This window comes from Electrophorus electricus, chromosome 13 (genome assembly GCF_013358815.1).
Source record: "Electrophorus electricus isolate fEleEle1 chromosome 13, fEleEle1.pri, whole genome shotgun sequence".
NCBI classification, from domain to species: domain Eukaryota; kingdom Metazoa; phylum Chordata; class Actinopteri; order Gymnotiformes; family Gymnotidae; genus Electrophorus; species Electrophorus electricus.
Genome location: NC_049547.1, coordinates 13,566,268 through 13,583,025, shown reverse-complemented (window position 1 = coordinate 13,583,025; position 16,758 = coordinate 13,566,268). Strand labels below are relative to the sequence as shown.

General features: G+C 44.3%; 1 protein-coding gene across 10 annotated transcripts in view; it reads left to right on the top strand.

The window, feature by feature from the left end:
• Window positions 1–16,758, top strand: part of myt1lb (myelin transcription factor 1-like, b) — a 73,189-nt gene that overhangs the window by 27,684 nt on the left and 28,747 nt on the right. For 9 of the 10 annotated variants that reach the window (XM_027015359.2, XM_027015358.2, XM_035533112.1 and 6 more), the window contains 2 exons: window positions 8,692–9,107; window positions 12,558–13,676. In XM_027015359.2, coding sequence (XP_026871160.2) covers window positions 8,692–9,107; window positions 12,558–13,676 — 1,535 coding nt within the window. Of the gene's footprint in view, window positions 1–8,365; window positions 8,384–8,691; window positions 9,108–12,557; window positions 13,677–16,758 lie in introns of those variants that run through there. The other variant, XM_035533114.1, reaches the window with a different exon arrangement.

Here is a 16,758-nt window from a genome sequence, read left to right as displayed (position 1 = left end):
TACCTGATTTACAGTATACCTGATTGGGCAGCAAGGCATGTGTGCATTGGTACAGCATACAGAAGTCATACTCATTATTCAGAGACAAACAATGCAGACACAAATAGCATTAACAACAACACCCACAGCGCTGACAATGCGCACACACACAGGGTGCATGCATGCACACACATATTCACACACACATGTACACACACACACACACACACACTCACACACACACACAAACAGACACACACACATGCTTGTGCACATACACACAAGTACACACACAGCGGCAGCTCTGTGTGACAGCGATGTTTTGGGTGACATTTAGTTTCTGGGCTGCACAAGCTGCTCCATAAATGAGTCATGAGCAAATCTGTGAAAGCTGAATAATGCATGTGTTGAGAGGTAGAAAACAAAGCAGCACTGTTATTATTTGTTAATAAGAAACCAAAGATAATGAGGGGACCACCATTTCCTGCCTACCTCCTTCCTTTTAAGGCATACCCGCAGACCTCCAGCTTAGCTACCCCAGTTACAGAAGATCCACCATATCATATACTGTCTGCCTCACTCACAGTAGACCCACTATATCATATACTCTGTCTTTCCCAAACCCCTTTCACACGTTCAAGGACAGCCATTTTGGTCTTGAGCCAATAAATTGAGTGTGGCCAGTAAAAAGGGTTTATTTTATGTACTAGATGAGGGAAAATCTCCAGAAAAGCCCAACACTAATGGCATATGCATACAGAATCCATCTGTTCTGACCTGCATGCAAATGTGCCAGTGTGCTTGTGTGTCGTCTCTTAAGTCAGAGCGCTGGCGGCTGTTGTGAGGATGAGCTCATAAACCCCTCCGGCTAATAGGCAGTGCGAGCTGGGCCACCCCATGCATTTTACTGAAGTGGCAGTCTGTCAGTCCGGCAGCGCGGCAGTCCAGTTCCGGTTCCATTCCAGCCCATTCCGAGTACTTGCTTCTAGCCTGTTCTTCAGCGTCAGCCGTGCTGCTCTCTCTGCCTCAGCTCTCCCACACAGCCCACCGGTTCCCTCCCCACTCTGAAGACTGCTAATTAAAACTGACGAGACTTAGCAAAGCCTCCACTTAATACGTCAAACGGCAGGCGAGCCGCGACATTTATTAAACACCATCCATTTTGGACTCCTCTCTTTATTTTTAGGTGCTTCTTTTTATCTATGTATTTATTTAGTTTTGTTTGTTTTCCTTTTTTTCTGAGTGAAGGGTTACTGGTGCCAGGCTCTTGATTGCCATGGCTGCAGTTGGGTTTGAATAATTGCCTGTCTTGGCAGGAGCATGTTGGGGTGCTGAAGTCGAGTGCTTTCCTCCTGATGTATACCTCATTTGGATTCAGCTGACAGCCTCGGGGCTGTATTATTCATACCTTGACAGATAGCACTCACTAAAAGCGCTGGCACTGAGCCAGGCAGGCAGGCAGGCAGGCGGGCGGGCATTGGGGGCACCGTGGCAGAACACTGCTCCTCGCTGGCTGTGCAGTGGCATTGGGGTTGGAAGGATGGGAGTGGGGGTACACCACCATGACCCAGCAGCAGGGAGGTGAGGGACGTCTGCCTGGCATGTCTGTGCTCAGCCGCATGGTCCCAGTAGATACCCAAGACGGAACCCAGTCAAGCATAGCCATGTGCACAGGCCGATAAGGTCACATTAATCACGCCACAGGCCCTCAACCCCACCCCATCAAAAGAGCCCCCCACATGCCATCAACTCCCCTCTGAGACAGCCTGCCTTTGCAGCCCACATTTCCATATTTAATTGGAGGCTTAATTTGATTGAACGACTGCATAGTGGAAGCAAAATTGCATAGGGAGGATCTATTAACAATAGGCACTGGCAGAGTGGTGAAGGCCTAATCAAGTCCTATTGTCAGGATCTTGGAACAGGGCATGAAATCACATGATGGTAAGATTCTGCATTCAAATATTCCAGTAACTGATTTGGGCACTCCTATTGGTTGGTTGGGATGTTCCAAGGTAAGCCCGCCCACATGGAACTGCCAATTGTTCTTTCTAAGACAAAGCCAATCCAGAAGTTTTGAGACTTTGACCATTTTTCTTTTTAGAAATTCAGTCAGATTAAAATATGTTTCAAACCAATGTCAAAACCAAGGTCAGGATTGTATTATTGAGTAATGTTTCCTTTTTCATTTCTAGATATTTATCATCTCATTTATTATTTTATTGCTTCATTTTGTCTCTGTACAACATTGTTTGTCCACTTTTTGGAGTTTGTGCTGGGTTTATTGGTGTTATTTTCTTTGTTTTTTTTTTGTTTTGTTTTGTTTTGGCTCCCAGTGGAGGGAGATGCAGTGAGGAAGACGCTGTGTAGCCTGAGAATGCCTGGGTGCAGGCTGATGCTGTAGCCTCTCTCCCTGCACTGCTCAGCTGTCCCAAGCTTCCCTGTACCAGCCAGGACACAGCAGAGAGAGTGCCACCTGGGACGGCAGCCAAACTCTGGAGTGGACTTCAGCAAATGACACATTATGGGATAATTTCTGACATTTTAAAGTTGTGTATGACATTTGTTTAATATGTCAAAACTTTATGTTTTTTTATATAACATTTTGAATTTGGCCTCTGATGCTGATGGAAAACAAGGCAACTTTTTTGTCCAAATATAAAATCCAGAGCTGGCCAAATTTTGTTTACTGCTGTTGCCAAGAGTAGCAGAATCCACAAAAATCCAAAAGCAGGTGGTCATGTCTGGGCTGGGTAGGGCTTTCTAGTGAAGATTCTTTTGTTGTAATCAATTATATTCTAGATCTTTTATGGGTGTTACAATAGACTTAAAAATTATGAACCATGTGTGTTTGAGTGTGTGTGTGTGTGTGTGTGTGTGTGTGTGTGTGTGTGTGTGTGTGTGTTTAGTCCCATAAGGATATTGCCTCTTTGTGGATGTATGTTGCACCTTTGCCCTCCTGGAGGAATAGTCAGAATTCCATTGTTTACCGTACGGGTTGATTAATTGCGGCAATTACCCATCTGGTACGTCACCTGAGTAGAGCAGGGCTACATGTGCTGGAGGTGGAGATTCCTGTCTTACAGCCTGCACCCTGAGGACCTGCACAGGCTCCCTCTGCTGTAATTAACCCCCAGCCGCATGGCACAGCCTGAACGAAGGGTAGCACATAGTGCCTGCCCCACTGCCTATGGAGTTAACTTAGAATCAGCCGGCACGACAGGAGTCCTAGCAAGCGGGCTTCCTGTCTGGGTCAGAACTCTCACATATACCTGGGAAAGTCACAGTACACAGTTAGCAGTAACGGGGCATGCTTTGATTGACCTACAGTATGTTTATGTAACAGATAAAAGTGCCACTCTTTCACATGGAAAAAAAAATAAAAATGCCGTTGGTTAGTTGTATGCCATAATTGTTGTAAGCAGTTAGTACATTGGTGAATATAGGTGGTTACTAGAGTGTGGCATGTGTTTGTTGGAAGAGCTCTTCCAAAGCACCTGCTGCGGTAACATTCCTTCAGGCTACTGCTGAGAGCAAGAATCACTACCCTCATTGGTATTCACACTCATACTGTATCCGGCTGAATGGAGACTGCCTGGGAGGCTTGAGATGTGGCAGCAATGGTGTGTGTGTGTGTGTGTGTGTGTGTGTTTCTATTTCTCTGTGTCTGTGTGCTGTTAATCAGCTATGTATAAAGAGGATTTATATTTATGAAAGACTGTCATGTGTGTGTGGGGGGGGGGGGGGGTACATGTGGAACATTTTGGGACACCCATGCTTTTTCCACCAGGGTCCTGTGTGCATCTGTGTGGAAACAGAATTGTCGCCCAAAAAGCATAGGCTGATGGATTCTCCAGCGTCATGCAAGCTCTTTTATTTGACTTTTCGATGGAGGAAGTCTGTTAGGTCTAATATCATCACTGTACACCCTCCCCACCCCACCCCACCCGCTTTCCTTCGCCTGCCTCCCTGCCTCCCTGCCTGCCAAGATGGCAAATCCCACTTGGATTTGAGCAGGAGATCACCATGGCGACGGCGCTCCTGCCACACGTGCCTATAGATCCTGATAGCTGAGGGCAAAAGAAGAGGGGTGGGCGTGTGATGGGGTGATGCCGTTCGCAGCACAGGAGGCTTTCCGTGCCTGCCTCTGTACCCAGCTCACCCCTCACGGGACGAAGAGCACGCGGCGCTAACGACCAGCTGAAGCCCGAACCCCTGCAGTGGGCGCACGTTAGCATTAATACTAACACAGCATTTCAACAAGACAAGCATGGTAGGATGTGAAGAGCTGGATCTCAGGACCACAATGTCTCTGTTTTGAAGACTTTCTCTGTAAGAGCCCATGCTGTGACATTTAAGTGACTTATTTTGACTATTATATCTTGTTACTGTTGAATGATTTTTTTCTTACAATTTTAAGAAATACCAGGGTTTTAAGCACATTCTATTAGAGAAAAGTACATATCTCACTGTGCTAAAAGGTTATCTCATGCATACCTATACAACGGCAGACGTGATTACAGAAATGATCAGAAAATCTTTTTGCATTAGCATCTTTATTCAACTAACTCAGGTACCTATAGATTTTCAAATGGTTTTGTGCACTGAATCATGTGTAGGTGTTTGTGTATGTGTGTATGAGTGAGTGTGTGTGTGTGTGTGTGTGTGTGTGTGTGTGTGTGTGTGTGTGTGTGTGTGTGTGTGTGTGTGTGTGGGTGTGTGTGTGTGTGTGTGTGTGTGTGTGCCTCCAGGGTCATGTGGTAACAGAACAGAGAATGATTAGAGCTAAGACACTCTCTATGAGTCATCAGCTGTAGGCATCAGGGCCAGCATGCACACACACAAAACACGCACACATACACACACACACACACACACACACACACACACACACACACACACACATACATACACACACACACACACACACACTCGCAGTCAGGTATACTAGACATGGATGCAGAAAGTATTCATTAGTAATTATCTATAGCACATAATAGCACATAAATAAAAACTTGAGAATATTAACATATTGTATATTGCCTCATATTCTGAATCAAATAAAGACTGTAATCTTAGCTGCGTGCTAAACGTAGTGGTTTATGAAAAAAATATTATTAATTGTGCTTATTTATAATTTGTTTTCATTTGTGATTAGATACTGCTAAATTTTCTGGGGCCTTATACTGCTATATTGGTACTATATAGTATTCTGAGGAGTTTAGGAGGATTTTTAGCACTATACCGGTATGATGGTTTGGAATGGTTAAAAGGTGTCAGCAGCTATGGCCCTTCTGTGTTATCCATGTCAGTCTCCCTTCCAGTCTGATGGACGCATCTCGTGGGTCTTCTGTCCTTCTGCAGCCAGAGCATGGTGGATGTGATTGGACAGATAGGGTGTGTCTCCTCCTCCAGCCTGTCTGGACGTCGTGGCCGAGGCCGTGAGGGAGCCGGCCTCATTTATTTGGGGGGTTACGGAGGCGGAATGAGTGGCATTTTAATGTGCTTTTGAGATGTTTGGTCACAAGTGCTATTGATCACAGTGCAGCAGAACCCTCCCTGGAGAGGCAGGGGAGCTGGGCCTGGCTGTCAGTCCAGGAATGAGCTCCTGCGCCAAGCTCCAATTAATGATACGACGCCCTGGGTGGAAGGGTCAGCCCATTAAGTAATCTCCCAGCCCAGGGAGATTGGGTCTGCCACTGGGCCAGCCAGCTGACTGATGGACACTGGGTAATTTAGGAACTGAGTGGCAGTGTGTTGGTCCACATGGGAGAGGTTGGATTAGTAGTGTGCATGTGTATGTATTTGAGTCTGCGCGTGCATGTGTGTGTGTGTGTGTGTGTGTGTGTGTGTGTGTGTGCGCGTTTGTGCGCACGTATGTGTATGAGAAAGGTGTAATACGTTCCCACTTAATATTCACCATAGCCAAGTTATTGGTAGACATTACCGTCAACATAAAGCAAGATGATCGCTATTAACAATGGCCTTTTTAATGACATATAAGGATGAAAGCAATGTAAAGCCTCACATTTAGTGTCCATCTGACTAAACGCTCTTAATGGAGTGGCATCCGTTCCACAGCACACCGCAGTGACCTTGGCAGAGTGCTGTGTTTCACTGCAGCTAGTTTCACTTTCAGCCATCCAAACGGCACACCTCCACCACCAGACCCTGCCATGAATACAGTTCAGCTGCAGCCTTCCTGGCTAAATGCCATTTGTTTCCTCGTATTACCCGCTAAATCCAACTCATGAAATAGGGATAAACACTCTAAGTCCATTCAGTCATGAATCAGAAGCATCTCATAGCTGAATGGGTCTTAACTGAGGGCCTATCTGAGACCAGCAAGCCCAGATAGCCCTGTAAACTCAGGGCTCTTCCATACACCAAAGCGCTTTTGTCATATTCCACTGAAGATGTCTGTCTGTTTAGCAAGGGTGTTGTGCAGTGCTGAGAAACAGGTCATTACTGACTCCCTGTGGTTCAGGGAGTAAAATAGATTAATCTCCAACAGTCACTACTCTGACTGAATACACAGATTATCAGATTAGAGCATTCGCTCCTTCTGCCAGGTGGATCTATAGAATATATTTTAGCTTCAGGTACAAGATGCAATTAATCACCCTGTAATCTTCCAGCTGCTAGGTGGGTGTTTACTGCTGCAGCCTGTCTCTACATGTCACCAGTAGGGTCTTGGTGGGGACGTTTACATTTATAAGATTATCATTTCATTCTTCAATCTATGCCAGAGAAGAATACAGAACTTTCATTTAATCCTGGTAATTTCCAACTCTGTATGAAATGTGTACATGAAAACTATACAAAAACATTATTCTGTTTTACATAATAGCTAATAGGGCTGTCTGGATGCAACAGTTGTTGTTTACTTTAGCCTTATATTGTGAATGTCCTTTAGCATGAGAGGTTAAAGTTATTAATACATGTAAATGACATATTATAAACACTGCAAAAATGTTTTTGTTTTGTTTTTGAGTGCTTACATTTAAACTTTTACAGTATTTAGCAGATGCCCTTGTTCAGAGTGACCTGGCTTACAGATGTGGTGGCTTTGGAAACAAGACTAAAATCTACAGTGACAAATGTTGAAATATTATATGTCCCTCTGCTGTTCTACCATATAAACCAACCACCCTCCACCTTTAACACTGGACCCTATGACCATTTTTGTCAGTAGCTCAGATGAACAAAGTAAGAAACATTAGCCAGCTGGCCTTTTTCTCTTATATACCGTCTTCTACACATGGCACATTCACAACAACCTCTTCTATTACTGTAAAATCTGTTCATACAGTGTGGTCCATAAGTACCTGGACAGTGACACAGATTGTGTTGTTTAGGTGTTGTTCTCTAGCACACTGAAGTTCATCTTAAATTTCATTGAATCTATGTTGGGTGAGAATTATGGCCCTGTTTTGTTGTCCAGTTTCTGAAGCCAATTTCAGAGGATCATAAGTAATGCAAATACAGATCACGAAAGTCCACAGTTGTGGATAACAGTAAAAAACTTTCAACTGTAAACAAGTGAACAGATCAAGAACACTGTCCAGGATTAGGCACAGTTGTGTCAAAGAGTAGAACAAATAGAAGAGTATACCTGCTCGATCTCAGAGGGATCTTTGGAAGATACAAATATCTGGGAAGTCTCAAGAGCAGGAGGGCAAGGTTACAGTTTGCTAAAAAATTCAAATGGCTGAAGAGTATTAAAGCAAAGTCTTGCAGACAGATATAACAATGGTAACCTACAGCAGAATGCTGAAATTTTTACTGATTATATGAGTTCTGACTGAAGCACCAGGATGAATTGGGAAGTGTACAAAAGCGTCTTAACCATTGAGATCCAAACCAGAATCTCAGTGGACAGAGCATCAGATTAAAGCAAGGAAACAGAGCTGCTATGTACTACTAAACAAATTATGTAATTTTTCATGGCCAAATAACAAAACATTACCAACAGACTAAGGCAGTCAATCACCTGCCCAGATTCCACAGTGAGCACGTGTTTTACTTACTGGAGATAAGGCAGACGACAGTAAGGCCCCAAAGCAGGAGCTGAAACTGGATTTATGTTATAGACCTAGCAGAGCACTACCAGGAAGATACCAGGCATCTGGTGATGTCTGTGGGTGGGAAATTTCATGCAGTCATGGATTGCCAAGGATTTGGAACCAAGTACTAAGCATCACAATTTGATTTAAAATGACAATAATTTGTCCAATTAATTATGGTCCCCTGAAGTCTGGCACTATTCTAAAAAGAACCTACATGTTTCCATTATAGAAATAAATACTCATTTTAAAGCTGAAATCCTGTAGACTTAAATCTCATAGTCACTGTTTTATTTTCAGTATGCTGGACGGTACAGAGACATAACAACACTATTCAGGTTTGTGTCACTATTCCTTTACTTACGGATTGCGCTGCAGGTCTACTGTGCATAAATTAGCTCAACGTTTGTAGACTTGATATTAAAGGCATTTGCTGATGGGTTCCTCTAAATTTATAAAGACATACAACAGTTGTTTAATATGGTGTGAGCTCCGCAGATTTTTTTGTCTGGCTCCTAAAAATAGCCTGAAACCCAGGCCTGAGTAGCGTGTTGTGTGAGCGCAGGCCGGCGCGGAGACCAGGGAGATGGCTGAATTGAAGCAGGCCAGCGTTTTAATTGGCTCTCTCTTATCTCTCCCCATGCAGCGTCTACAGCTGCCCTCTGGCCAAGAAGAGGAAGACGCAGGACAGGCCGGCCCTAGAGCCACTGGCCAAGAGGAAACCCTTCCTGACTCACACTGAGCCCCAGCCCATGGAGGAGTGCTACGAAGCGGTGGATGAGAAAGACGTGGAGGAAGAGGAAGAGGAGGATGTGGGGGATGGGGAGGAGGAAGAGGAAGAGGATGGGGAAGTAGAAGGGGAGGAGGAGGTGGAGGAAGAGTACACGGACAATGAGGAACGGGTGGAGCGGGAGGAAGGAGAGGTGGAGGAGGAGGATGAGGAGGAGCATGAAGAGGATGAAGTATTGGAAGATGAGGAGGCTGAGGATGAGGAGGAAGATGTGGATGAAGATAGAGAGGAAGAGGAGGAAGAAGCAGAGAAGCAAGGCAGACAGGATCAAGGTGAGAGGGCAAATTTCTTTTTCCTTCCATCCGCTTTCAGGAACATTAACTCTACGACATTTGACTTGGCTTGTTCCACTGTGAGTGTTGTTGTTGTTGTTGTTGTTGTTGTTGTTGTTGTTTACAAGAACTACTTTGCATTTCACTGTAGTAAGAGCTCAGGGGATCTGAAGCTGAAGTTAAGCAGCAGACATGGTCCTCCAGAAAAGGGCCAATGGGAGGGGGAATTGGCAGCTTGCACTCTATGGAGGAAGGTCACCGTAATTGGAGGTGCAGTTGGGCATTTTTGCTGTGACCTTCAGTGTGGTCTCAGTATCAGGCTAAAAACAGCCCCTTCAAAAGCATTGCCTCAGTTTCTCTACACACTCGCCCATGTCCTCATGCCCAGGTTAGTCAGGCTCTTAGTTCAAGCGGAAGCCGCAGGTACAAATATGCAACGAGATATATAATATTCAGTTAGCAGTCCTTGGTACAATACTGTACTGAGTTCAGATGCCAACCAGAGCACAATCGCTGTCTCAAAATAAAACCTTTTGGGTCACATATGTTGTTTTATTTACTTAGGTAAATATTTAAATTCAGTATCCAGCATCATGTACTGTGGTCCATGTGATAGCACAACAATAACTATTCTAACAGTACATTCCATAAGAGACACATTGACAGGGACACATTATTTACTATTCTGTGTGGTTTTCTGTACTCTAGCTTACCAAATTCAATGACCTTGAGAAAGTTAATTCATTTTTTTTTTTTTTGCATCTATAGCAACCAAATAGCAAGTTTACAACCAAATAGCTAGTAAACAGCTCCACATCTCAGATGACCAAAAGGACAAAATTATATCTATGTTTTGTTGATTTTAGAATTCTGAATTCTGAAATTCTGCTACCCATAACCAACATAACAAACTGGGTACATTTAACTTTCTCACTCTGAAAAACTCAGTTTATTTGGTAGCCTTTTGAGCCAATTACCTACTGCAAATTAAAGAGTCATCCACAGAGGTTTGAGGCATATTAACAAGTGAACATTTGGCAAACATGTGAGCAGTCACACCATCAGTAAAGATGAGAGCCAGGTCTGCTTGTCTTATATGCCACCATGTTTCACAGGTGAGGTCATGTGCTTTAGTGATTGTCCCTCACATTTTCCTTATTCAATCTATATTCTTCAGTAACATGTAATCACATTGAAGCATACGGGCCTCTCTGTTACACAGTCTCACCAGTGGTCTGCATCTTGTGGTGAACTTTCTGAGGTCATGCTGATTTCTCTTTATGGGGTATTTTTGACACATCTACACCTACAGCTAGGCCTAATGTTGTGGTTTTCTACATGACTGACAGTATTCTTCAGCTGTACACTACTGTGGTCTGTAAGGGTCTGCCTAATTGCTTAAAATTGCTAAACTCCCCACTGCATCTTTGTTTTTTATAAATGTAGGAAAAAGCTGATTTTGTCTCCAGTTGATGCTTATTTGGTTGTTATGTTGAAAGGGAACATCGGAAATTGAAAGGCGGCATCAGTAGTTTAGAAGCAATATCATAAGTTGAAAGATAACATCATTTGACCTCTAGACATCTGGTTTACCTCTGTTCTGCATGAGTTCATGATGCAACATTTCAGCTGATCAAGAAAAAAACTGAGCCACAGTCCAGTGTACTTCACCAAGTATAGATCTAAATACCTTCAAAGTCAAACTGAGATTCTGAATTTAAACCACAATCACTGTCCGGTTATATATGAAAAGCACTGTATGTAGGCTTTCTAAACAAAAAATGTACACATTATTTGATGCAGGTTCACAGCAGAATCCTGTTCACTTTGCATCCCTGAGGTATGCTGCAATGTTAGTCTTGTATTAAGTATTTCTGTGGCCCAGAAAAGTCTTGCTAGCTGCATTTGAAACTTGCACCAGAATTACATTACTGGACAGTATGTCTGACTGCCATGACAGCATCCTCATGGTTTGTGGGCCTGCGTGAGGGGGCGGGTCTCCCAGTGTGCCACAGAAATTAGATTAGGTGAGTAATGTGTCTCATCTCCCCCAGATGCTCTGAGTACCACACTGGGCCGCATGCTCCACCCAGTCCCCAATCAGATCTGACAGCACCTTCAAGTCTAATTATGAGTGCCGCCTCTGAGCTGAATGGTTTTAACCCTCTGTGATGTGTTTTGCGTTCACGTGAAGATGACGGTGAGCTGGCATGCCCTAGACTTATACAAAAAGTGTGTCTTCAAAAGAACAAAGCTAATTGTAGTTTGAAGATCACTTCCGTGATAGTAAATTGCACTCATATCACCATCTATTCTAGGGATATCGCTATATACAGAAAGGAGAACATATGCTTTCCATGTTTTTTTTTTTTGTTTTTTCCCCAACGCATATCCCTACCAGGGAAAAATAGCAAAAGATCTCTCAGATGTAACTGAAGTGGAATTGTTATCGCTTTCAGTGGTATGCACATGGTGGCATTGCTAATCCAGCCAATTCAGTGTTGCTATGTCCCCTCCTCCATTCAATCTGTTTCACTTCCCACTCTCCTTTGTGTACCTTGATTGCTCTTCAAATTGCTTTTGCATGGCACATTTAAATCGGACAAAAATGACACCCTTGGCTCTGACCTGAAATAAGCGTTACTCTGGAAAAACACTCTTGCGACTCTTTCCACCAGGTGTCCTAGTGTCCAAAGCAGCTTTTATGATTCACTTTGAGACCCCGTATTATTCCTTTACATATATCTCGGCTTTGCAAATCACATGGTATACGTTGCCATCAGTGCTGACATTATGAACAGTCCCTGAAGCATATTTCGATAACTGGTGTGTGGGAATGTATGATTCAGAGGTGTATTATCAGTTGATATGCTCAGTCTTCCATGACATCAAGATCACACTTATTATCCTGAATCTTCTGTAGCTATTTTCTGTCTCTCTGTTGGGCTGTGGGAAGCAAAAGGGAGCATGATGCTCACAATGTGCTCTTGACAGTTCAGCATACAGATATGAAAGGAAAGGTGGAAGACACTGCTGTTCATTAAAGTCTGAAGGAACCGACAAAAGTGGCTCAGTAAATGTGTCTGTCTATCTTGGTTAAACCATCAAAAGAATTATTAGATATTCTGCCTGTTAATGCCAAACAACAAGATTTTACTAACGTGATGTTACAAAAAATCCATTGAATGGAATAAACAAATAATTATGAACAGATTTTTATGCTGGTTCCGTATTCAATAACGTAAGATTTTTATAGAAAGTATCTTTTGCTTTTTACTTTGATTCACCATTTTTCACTATTTCGATTCGTCATTTTTCAGTGTTTGCTTTGATGCGTCCAACTCTCCAAAACATTTATAGCTATATGATGAAATCTGGATCTAAATATCAGTAAAAAGCTTACTCACCTCTTTCACTGGCAAAAATGATGTTTATGTTCTTGTTCCACAGAGGGCAACCAGATGAATGGCAGCTACACCAAGCCCATCCCTTTGGTGGAGAAGGATGACAACAACAACGATGAATATGACAACTATGATGAGCTGGTGGCCAAGTCTCTCCTCAACCTGGGCAAGATCGCAGAGGATGCAGCCTACCGTGCCATGACGGAGTCCGAGATGAACAGCAACTCCTCCAACAGTGCTGAGGAGGAGGAGGAGGAGGAGGAGGAAGAAGAAGATGAGGAAGAGGAAGAGTATGATGAGGACGAAGAAGAAGAAGAGGAAGAGGAGGATTGCGAGGACGGCTCAAAGAAAGCAGAGCTGAGCCTGGATGTGGACAGTGACGTTGTGAAGGAGACAGTGGACTCTTTGAAGCTGTTGGCACAAGGTCATGGGGCCATGCTGTCTGACAATCTTGATGAGAGGACCTACCAGGAAGATCGGATCAAAAACGAGGACTGTGGCAGCGCAAACGGCCTGGCTGGATACGGTTGCAACGGGAATGGCAGCAGCTGCATGCAAGGCAAATCCACCAGCAACAGCCAGATGGTGGCGGAGAGTGACGAGGAGGTGTGTCTGAGCAGTCTGGAGTGCCTGCGGAACCAGTGCTTCGATCTGGCGCGCAAGCTGAGTGAGACGAAGCCGGCTGAGCGCCTCTCGCATGCCCTGGAGGACAACCCAGATGAGATGCTGCAGCCGGGCCTCTACGGAGACTGCCCGCAAATGCAGCCGGACCCTCAGGAGCGCTGCACCTTGGAGCGCAACTATTCGGATATGGTGAACCTGATGAAGCTGGAGGAGCAGCTCAGCCCTCGCTCGAGGGCGCCCCCCAGCTGCGCCCGCGTATATGACAGCTACCAGGGCCGTGACGAGGACACGGCCTCGGTGGCCTCAGACCGCTCCGACGACGTGTTTGACATGACCAAGGGCAACCTGTCACTGCTGGAGAAGGCTATTGCGCTGGAATCAGAGCGCGCCAAAGCCATGCGAGACAAGATGGCATCGGAGGCAGTGCGCAGGGAGAGACTGCAGCTCCACGAGGAGAGCCACGGCCTGAGGCTGAGCTGTGCTGAGGAACGGAAGATCAGGCTGCATCACGACGGCCTGAAGAAGCCCTATTACCCGAAAGGTTAGTGAGCCTTCTTGCAACAGTGTGGTCACATGATACTTACTTCAAAATGGCCTTTAGATGACACCAGAAATGTGTGATTCTTCTATTTGTTGTGGTTGCAATTCCTAGGCCAATAACTGCAATAGCTGCTGATTTAGACCTAGGAATATTGTATTTAGAATACTCCTGTAATACCACAATACTATATTGATAACAGATTGATAATGTATTTGTAATACTTTGTAGTTAGTTTTACAAATACAAATCTACATACTGTACAGAGGTGACGCTGTTTAAAAGCTTCCATAGAATAACGTTGTGCAGTTTATGTGGCACAGCCTAGTTCCGCTTTCTCTGTCTCTCACGTAATCATAGAGGGGCCGCGCCGTGACCCCGCGACAAGCTTCCTCAACCAATTTCAACATCAGCGTCCCCGCCGTGCAGGCGGCACCGGGTTATGTTGTTCCGATAGGCCAGCATGGGCACTTCGAGCGCGCCTGTCACGCATAAGTAATGGCAATCTTCATGGGCCGGGAGGACAGCGAATCGCTTCCCTGGGCTGCAGCCTTCGCTCGAGCCGCCTGTTTATAAACCCAGCGAAGTGCCCCGCTAGGAAATACGTTGCAGCTTTAATACAGGAGAGCGAGCCCACAGTTGAGCGCTGCAAACAGCGTGCACCAAATTAGCCAGGGCTGTATAAACTGGTTAGATTTAGTACTGGCTAAAGCAAAAGACTGCGATCGTGACGGTGAGAACTGTCTGCATTTATTACAGGCGCTGTTGGTCATCACTTAGAAATGTCATTGTGCATACTGTAGATCACTTAGGAGTGAAAGTAAGGTATGAGTGACCACTTTATTACGTACACCTTTTCAAAGCTGTTTAATAGACTGAACTTTACAGGCAACGGTAAATTGTAATCCACCTGTCACTAATATTGTATTCTAAAGACTGGCAACCTATACAACTATATAGTGGGAGTACCACAGGATGTGACCATATGTACAAGCTTTTAGTTTCGAGAGTGGCTCTCAAACTCTGAAGCAGAGTGCTTATACTGAAAGGCAGATTAACGGCTTTCCAAAACCACGCCAATATCATGCTGACATTTACAGGCAGATTATTGCTTCTTTAATATCATTTTTCCAGCTTAATAACTCTTGTTATCACTCGCTATATATGCAGACTTTAAGTAGACATTTGATCGCGGTTACCCATCTAAACTTTCTCTTTTGCTGAGATGGACGAGGGGAGGGGGGATCCTGGCAACCCACACCAAAGGACGCTTGGGCTGGCACGCGGGGCTGACTCTATCGCTCTAATGTCGGAATAATGAGGGATGCGCTGCCATTACGTCACGATAACATCTCTCCCCGGCACAGATAGCGGCAGCCGCTGCCTGACCAGGGGGCATTATGATTTATAAAAGTGTGCCGGGCTGACAGTTATGGAGGGAGCTCCTCCTTAAAGAAGGCACGCTGGCGGAGATGGAAATTGAACAGTATCAGTATGACCGATAACGAACGACAGGACCACTGACTGCACATTAATTATCCCCAGACGCTATGGTAATGGGAGCCATTTGCTATGCAAAGCGCGGCTTGTCCCGAGCCACAGTCGATACTAGACGTTTTCTAATGCGCATTCCGCCCCTCCAGCTCCCCTCTGTTCAGCGGCAGGGAAACAGCTGCATCGCAGAGCCTCGAGGCGCAGTGGCAGTTTAGGCAGAGGATATGAGTTTATATACGGCTGCTGAACACATATAGGTATACACACCCAAGAGATGCTAAAGGAGCTCTTGTATATTGTTTTAGAAGGGCCAAGAGATGCTTCATTATATCACAGGCATGTACTCGACATGAAATACTTAAACTGTTCTGTTCATAGTATTGATTTTTTTCATTCCACTTCCATGTCTCAGTCTAGCCTGTCTTCCCCAAGTCCGTTCTGTCTCTCTGCTGCTGTTTCTTCCTACTGTGTGGGCTTGTTTTGATAAAGAAGGCTATACGATGCTGGTTACTAGGTTACACTAGGCTTAAAATTTTAATCAGCGGTCGCAGTCTTTCACCCACTCCCTCTCTCTGCCCCCCCATTCTCTCTCACTCTCTCTCTTTCTCTCTATCTGTCTCTCTCTTTCTCTCTCTCTCTCTCTCTCTCTCTCTCTCTCTCTCTCTCTCTCTCTCTATTTCTCTCTAACAGTTCTGTTTATCTCCTCTCTGAATAAGGTTCCCTTGCTGGCAGATGTATAAATACTTCTTCAATAGTTATTGACTGGACAGTCTTGCATGCAATATTAATTAAGTTAAGCTAACAAGGACAAACGTGTGTTATCACATGAGCTGTATGGTATCTATAAACAGCGATGGAAAAGACAACCAGAGAGTCCTAATATGTACATTCATTCTCCTCATCATCATATATGGTGGTCTGCACAAGTTCACAACTGAATATATGCAGATATTCAAAGACAAATGAACAAATATAGGGCTGCTTTCCCCCCCAGCCAAGAAGCAAAAGCTCATTTAGTATCCTTCTTTAAGGATTCTTGTGTGTGTGAGTGTGTGCGTATGGGCTGGGGGGGAGGGTTGCATGTGTATCCGTGGTGGTGTGTGAGTGTGTTTGTGCATGTGTGTGTGTGCGTGTGCATATATATATATATATATATATATATATATATATATATATATATATATATATATATTCGTGAATGCGTGCATGTGTGTTTGTGTGTACGTGTGTGTGTGTGTGTGTGTGTGTGTGTGTGTGTGTGTGTGTGTGTGTGTGTGTGTGTGTTCATACGGTGGTATCACAGACAGCCTTATTCCTTTCCTTGTCCCAGTAATGCTGTGAATACTTTCACAGGAAAAGCACACAAATTACTGTTTTCTAGTGTAAACAGAAGGTCCAGTGCTCACTCATTCAAAAAATACAATTATCTTCAAAATGATTTCGTATTGACATGGCCTTCAGAAGAGTAGTCAGGTGAAATGTTTTTAATAACAAGCTGATATTTGCATGAGTGAGTGTTGCACATTAATTTCCACTCCTGAGTTCTGTATTTTTAAGGCAGCACTTGCTCTCTTTCGCTCTGTTTCTTGAG